The 6,690-nt window shown below is 47.7% G+C and overlaps 1 protein-coding gene across 1 annotated transcript; it reads right to left on the reverse strand.

The window, feature by feature from the left end:
- Window positions 1–1,829: 1,829 nt before the first annotated feature.
- On the reverse strand, window positions 1,830–6,301 carry ttpa (tocopherol (alpha) transfer protein). The gene is made up of 5 exons (XM_070919523.1): window positions 6,122–6,301; window positions 5,107–5,260; window positions 3,146–3,339; window positions 2,179–2,289; window positions 1,830–2,094 (listed from the first exon to the last, which is right to left on the reverse strand). Exons 1-5 carry the CDS (start codon window positions 6,299–6,301, stop codon window positions 1,846–1,848), a joined length of 888 nt encoding a protein of 295 aa, XP_070775624.1. The 3' UTR covers window positions 1,830–1,845.
- Between the last annotated feature and the right edge of the window lie 389 nt (window positions 6,302–6,690).

The raw sequence follows: 6,690 nt of genomic DNA on the forward strand, positions 1-6,690 counted from the left end.
GTGCTCATATGCAGCGTTTGCTGTCCATGCCGACATGAAAATACCTCCGGCTATTTCTGCAAAACACAGTGGATTGAGATCACAGGATTTCACAGTAAAGGGGGGGGGGGGGGCAGGCAAACTCCCCCCCCGAGGGTCTCATTGTCTTCAGCCATGCAGAGGACTGAGCCCGGTCCTCTGGTTGGAGGTCGGTGTCTTGCAATCCATCCCTGAGGTCCACTGGAGAATCGTATGTTGCTTATTAATGTTTAACTATAGAACAAATACGCAAAACTTCACACAGTAACATGCCTGTAAAAGACACGAGAAGGTAGGTTTGTTTCCAAGTGGAGGTGACACAGTAAACCGTCCTGCCTTTAGATCCCGCCTCTACTCCAAAACGCGGCTAACACTTAGCAGACGCTAGCAACACCTGAATTCATGAATTAAAAATGTATTAATAGCATAAACAAAACAGTTCAACATTGGGGGAGATACGCTTGTTTACTTTCTTGTTCAGAGTACGACGAGGAGACCGATGCTCGAGACTTCCATGTCCGTGATTAGCCTAGCTTAGCATAAGCTAAACTGGAGGGAAACGAGTAGTTCGGCTCTTTCCAAAGTTAGAAAAAAAAACATCCACCAACACCTCAGAAGCTTTCTTATTTACACAGTGTATCATGTTCGTTCAACCTGTACGTTAACAGAACAGAGTGCTACAGGGATGAGGAATCGTTGTAGGCCAACCCAGAAGTTAGCATCGTCCCGGTTCACCTCGACAAAAAGCTGATGGGATTTGGGATTATTGCAGAAAATAAGCTCTGTGGCAAAACAAAAAAGTTTATGATACTTTTTTGCTATAAAGGAGCTACAGCACGGTCGCATTACTTCAACGTCACCGCCACTAAGCTTCACTTTTAAGAGAATATAGATAGATATAGATATATAGACAGATAGATATAGAGTATAAACACAACTAGTGAGTAGATGACTTTCTGTGTTTGGCATGAAGACGTTTAATGTCCCCGACAACCTCTGTAAAAAAGGCGGTTGCTAACAAGCGGCTAAATGAGATTTATCCACTTGTTAGCCTTTTTTTAAGACACGTGAAAGCTTCAAAATTCACGAGTGGGGTTATCTACTGACGTATTTTATGTTGTACCATCTTAAGCTTGTGTTAACCACAGACCTTATTTCAGGCATCTAACCAAAAACCCATTGACTTCCAGACAAGGGAACCAGAAGCGTAAAAATGCTATCATTTACTCATTTCCGGGGTTTTTAAGGACTCATTCCTGTTACTCTATTGTAACAACGACGATTTGTGGTTTAAGGGGGACTTACATGCTGGAACTATTTCTTGACGAATAACAGTTTCTCAATCCGCCCAGCACTTCTGCGCAGCACTAGATCCACAAATTTCTTTTAGTGTACAGGTTAAATAAAGAGATATGATAACATAATAACAGTATGCTTTCGAGGTGTTGGTTTTTCTTTTTTACTTACAGAGCAAAGCTAGCTGAATGCTAAGCTAGGCTAACTGCGCCCCGACTCAAACTCAGGGCTTAACACCCAGACATGGGGCTTGACCGATCGGCCCCTTCGCGTCTCTCTTGGAAAGCCGAAAGCAAGTCCGCGTGCTTCAGTTAGAAGACGCAAAAACATATTAATGCATGTATATAAGGTTTCAATGAGCAATGTGACCACGAAGACAGTTAGCTAACATCATGTAAACACGAAGTCAATCAGGCGGACCAGTGCCGAAATGTTTGAAAGCAGCACAGGCAGCTCTCCGGATGCAGCCAACAACGGCCAGAGAGCGCGTTCGGCTCGCCATGCGTGATCCCGACGCAAACATCATCATCGTCATCCCTCTGAGCGCTGTTCAGTCTCCACCGCCTCCGAGATGACGGAGTCCTCCGGAACCGTGGCGACGTCACCCGTCGGGTGGGACGCAATCTGCTGCAGGAGCTCCTCCGACTGCAGCAGCTGATTGGTCCAGTCCCGACACGCCTCTTCTATGCCGGGCCCCTCCCCTCCGTATTCTGGAGGCAGGACGGGCGGCGAGAAGAAGTCGCTTAACGTGTCGTGGAAATCCACGCCGTGCATGTGGATCTGCAGATGGGGAGAAAGCGTGTTTAAAAGGCAGCGTCCACCCTGAGAACACAGACAGGTGACGAAAAAACAATGGCTGCCGACCCTCTGTTTGATCTTCTCCGGCAGGAAGGGGCGAATCATGGCAAAGATGGGCTGGAAGAACACGGGCTCGTTGACCAGGTGGATTCCTCTGACTTTCAGCGGAAAAGAGTCCTGAACGTGCAAGCAAACACACACACACACACACACACACACAAGGAAAGGTGAGCTAATAATGGCCCATATAATCGACATACTCCATCTTTAGTTTTTACTAGTACAGTTAACTGTGCGTCTGTGGTGAAACTCACCTTTTCCTCACTGCTTTTAACGTGCGATTAGCGTGTGTTTGTTTTTTTAAAACGTATGCAAAGCGTCTTTGAGTACCATGAAAAGCGCTCTATGAATAAAATGTGTTATTATGTATCATCATATGCTAGTTCCTTTGTAGCCTAGCGTTAGCTTTTTACTTCTGGCGATTCCATTTACGCTTCAAAAATCATAAAAGTGGTGTTCATCAGTGAAGATTATCTTGCTGAACAAAAAAGTAATAATAATAACGTTAACAATAATCCAATATCCTGTAGAAGGCCTACAGAAATCACGTCACCCCTGCAGCACTCCATGATAAATGGTGAAAAGCGTCCATTGGGAAGAATAGGGCTGCAGAAAAAGGCCCTGCAAGATCTTATTCCACCACTCTCAAATCTCAAATCATGATTTAGACAGCTCAAATGAACCCCCCCCCCAGACAGATAAATGACGTGAAAAAAGAAAGAAAGAAAGAAAAGAATCAGTCTGATCGTCAGGCTAGCTTTGCTACCTTTCTGGTTTGTGCGCAAAATCTAGTCAGAGCAGATCTGCCAAACAGGAAGTGCTGCGTTTCTCTCCTTATATGTGGCTGGAAAGTTACAGCGACAACATCCAAACTTCCTGCCCGTGGTGTAACACGCTGTCATAACGTGGTTAGTTCTCTCTTTTTCTGTTGTTACAAATGTCATCCGACATGATCAGGGGCATGTTGGCCTACCGAAAGCACAGAGGATATCTTTCTGGCGAGGGAAGGGTTAATCTGCAGGGCGTGGCCCAAACTCCACCCTTGCAGGTCAAATATGGCCTTCAGGCCCCGCCTCTGCGTCTCTGTCTCCGTGGACACGATCTCCGACGTCATCAGGCTGACCCTGAACACCTGGAAGGCCGACCAGTCTTTTGGGTTCCACTGCCCTGCAGACAGACAGACAGACAGAGAGACGGACAGAGAGACAGGCAGAGAGAGAGACAGAGCGAGAGACAGAGCGAGAGACAGACAGACGGACAGAGAGAGAGACAGACAGACAGAGAGAGAGACAGACAGACAGAGAGACAGACAGACAGAGAGAGAGACAGACAGACAGAGAGACAGACAGACAGACAGAGAGAGAGACAGACAGAGAGACAGACAGACAGACAGAGAGACAGACAGACAGAGAGAGACACACAGAAAGACAGACAGAGAGACACACAGACAGACAGAGAGACAGACAGAGAGCGAGAGAGACAGACAGACAGATGTTACTGTACTTTTGTTGTCTTTAAGCTGCATTAAGTGACATTTTATAAGTGAGTCTGTAACTCCACATAGGTTTTAGCCTTTAGCATAGCTTTAAGGGGTATCAACAGGAAGAATCTGATGCTAAGCTACAAATCAAAAGCTTGCTAACTGGTTCTGTCTGCCGTTTGGTTCTGGGCAGGTTGGGTTATCGGAGTTAAGTTTGTTTTCCCGTTTTCACTGAAAACAGCTGCCTGCTAGAAACAAGGCTGATCAGAGTCGAGTTTGATGGCCATAAAACCAAAACAATGAGCCAAAAGAGAGTAAAACAGAGCGGGGTGATCATTCCACGTGGGCTTGTCTCTTTTTTTGTATCAATTATTATTTGAATTTTGTGTACCGTTTAATGCCATTTTTATTCAAATTAAGATCGACTGTACAGGCTGGTCCAAGTGAAGCACCATCATGTAGCGGCGCGCTGGCCGCACCGGCTAGCATCAGCTGGCATCAGCTGGCATCAGCTGGCATTACCAGGAGCAAATGCTGTGCAACACAATCAAGACATTCTGAGTCATGAGGGAGTGGACAGACTGGCTTGACAAGGAAACCCAAGTCAAGGAAAATAAACGAGTAGGGGATGCGGTGGAGCCAATAATGACCAGCACACTGCATTATGGGAGAAAGTAAAGAGTACACTGGGGGGAACAGGTCTGATGAAACAAATCAGGAGCCTGACAAAACATTAAAAAAAAAATAAAACCTCAAAGAAAAGGAAGAGGATGCCATTCTGACAAAACTACATCACTGCGGCCGCACATGCCAACACAGCTGCGAGATGGGAGGGGTTCTGTTTTTTTTCCTTTTACGGTTTAAAGGAACCTGATTTGATGGCATCACAACAGTTAGGTAACTGGAAACGAATACCAGTAGACTCTGGTTGGAGATGTGAAAGGAACGGTGCCTCTATTCTAACGCATAGGGACGCGTTCAGCACTTAAAACACTGGAAATCATGCTAAGATACAGTAACCTAGGGACTCTTCCTCGGAGAATCAACGGCTGCTTATAAACCCCAACGCAGCTGACCTCCGCTTTCCCTGTAATTATCACCCAATTGCGCCGTTCTTTCTGGGAAACTTTCAACAAAATTCTAAGGAATCCTTACGAAGCAAACCTGTTTCACGCCGTTTCAGTGACTGAGCGAATTCAATGCCCATGATAAGTTACGTAGAAGTTTGAGTCCTTCAAAGTTTCATTGAATGATTTACACTCAGTAATGATGCTCTCTATAAAGTTATTGCTCGTGGCGGAGTCCGCCATATCCCACAGGGACCGGGACCGAAACCTTAAGGATTATAAGTGTTTTCTTTAAGCCATGACACACGGCTCTGTGATGTTATGAAGCTTAACAAAAACAGGCGTAAAGAGAAAAGACATCACACACACACACACACACACACTGACCAATCCGGTAGATGAGCACCCTGCTGCCGGTGTGGTCCCGCTGTGGGAGGACGGCATGGTACGATGTGTTGAGGAGGCCGAGCACCGAGGAGGGGGACAGGCAGGTGCTGATCTCAGGACTCTCCCTCCGCCACCGCTGGTAGTTCAGCAGGAGCTGCGCAGGACACCATGCAACGTTCAGGGGACATGGGGGAACTCACCATTCGACTGTATCCGTCACTCACCTGCCGACTGCACTTGAAACCCCGGTGCGTCTAAGAAGATGGGCGCTTTAAGCTTCCTCTTCAGGAAATTCAGAAAATAAATAAATACATTTTAAAAAAATCAAACCCGGGCTGTTGGGGGTGGGGGGTGGGGGGTGGGGGGGTTGTAATTAAAAGCTAATTGACAGAACCATTTGAGTGGTAAAAGTCAGAGTCAGAGTGTTGTGTATCGGTGGTGCAAGGCAACGGCACAGACTGCTGAGCTTAGACCCACCTGGCTGAGCTCCAGCTGCCTCCCGACGAAAATAAGCAGCTCAGCCCTCGTGTTGAAGGCTGCAAGTCCACATGTAAGTCACCCAGCCAGAGCTGTGGCAGGCTACAGCAGAATATTGTAGGAGTAATACAGCGACAGCACTGTGCACAGCAGACACTGTGCACCCCCCCGAGAATGTTAATTGTACTATAAATACACTCCTGGCATCCTGGCTTATATATCTATCTATATATCTATATATATTTATATATATATAGAAAGATAGAGAGAGAGAGAGAGAGAGAGAGAGAGACTCAATTAAAGTGCCTGCACAACTACTATGTGCCTGCTCTATGTGCCTGCTCTGAGATCAGTGGATGATATAACAGTGACCGCGGGCCGAAACCCTCAGGGCGGGTAAAAAGACGACGAGAGAAACCCGGCATAAACTTTCATGGAGGTTCGGAGTTAAGTTGGAGGTTTCAAACTCTCCGCGGCCGCCTTGTGCTTTTCGTGGCGTCGGGAGCGATTTGCGTGTGATTTGCGGGACGCGGTGTACCTTCAGAGACAGGTCCACGTCGAAGTCCCTGGCCCGCAGGAACCTGAGGAGGAAGGCGTCGGAGAAGGTCCGGACGGCGGACAGCTCGGCGGCCTGCAGGGCTCTCCGCCGCAGGCCGCCCACACTCGGCCCGAGCTGCTCCGAGTCGTCCGGGAGTTCGCTGAGCTGGGGCCCGTTCATGTCGCGCCCGGGTCCGGTTGCGGTTACGTTTTCACTGCCGGCGGGCTGCTGCTGCTGCTGCTGTTGGACGGGAGGAGTGTGAGAGTATGAGAGTGTGTGTGTGTGTGTGTGTGAGAGAGAGCGAGAGACTTTGATAACTTCAGAATGAGCCCGGCCACAGCTGGAGTCACCGCCCTCTGCGGCTCTGTGCCAGTAAACAGAGCCACACCAGACTTCTTTCGTATTTTGCAGCATTTAACAACATACTCACCAACTGCAACAGCCTGTGGTCGCTTGTGGCTCTAAGTGCATGATTCCATTGTGCGACATGTATTTCAAATGAATGGCATCACTATGTTGCCTGCAAATGCATGTACTTTTGGAAGTATTCGGGGGGGGGGGGGGGGGGG

The sequence above is a fragment of the Enoplosus armatus genome, chromosome 14, assembly GCF_043641665.1.
Source record: "Enoplosus armatus isolate fEnoArm2 chromosome 14, fEnoArm2.hap1, whole genome shotgun sequence".
Lineage (NCBI taxonomy): Eukaryota > Metazoa > Chordata > Actinopteri > Centrarchiformes > Enoplosidae > Enoplosus > Enoplosus armatus.

Coding starts and splice junctions, on each gene's coding strand:
- ttpa (XM_070919523.1), bottom strand. CDS start 6,301: ATGAACGGGCCCCAGCTCAGCGAACTCCCGGACGACTCGGAGCAGCTC. Junction 3,340..5,106: donor GGTGCTCATCTACCGGATTG/GTCAGTGTGTGT, acceptor GTCTGTCTGCAG/GGCAGTGGAACCCAAAAGAC. Junction 2,290..3,145: donor AGATATCCTCTGTGCTTTCG/GTAGGCCAACAT, acceptor TTGCACGTTCAG/GACTCTTTTCCGCTGAAAGT.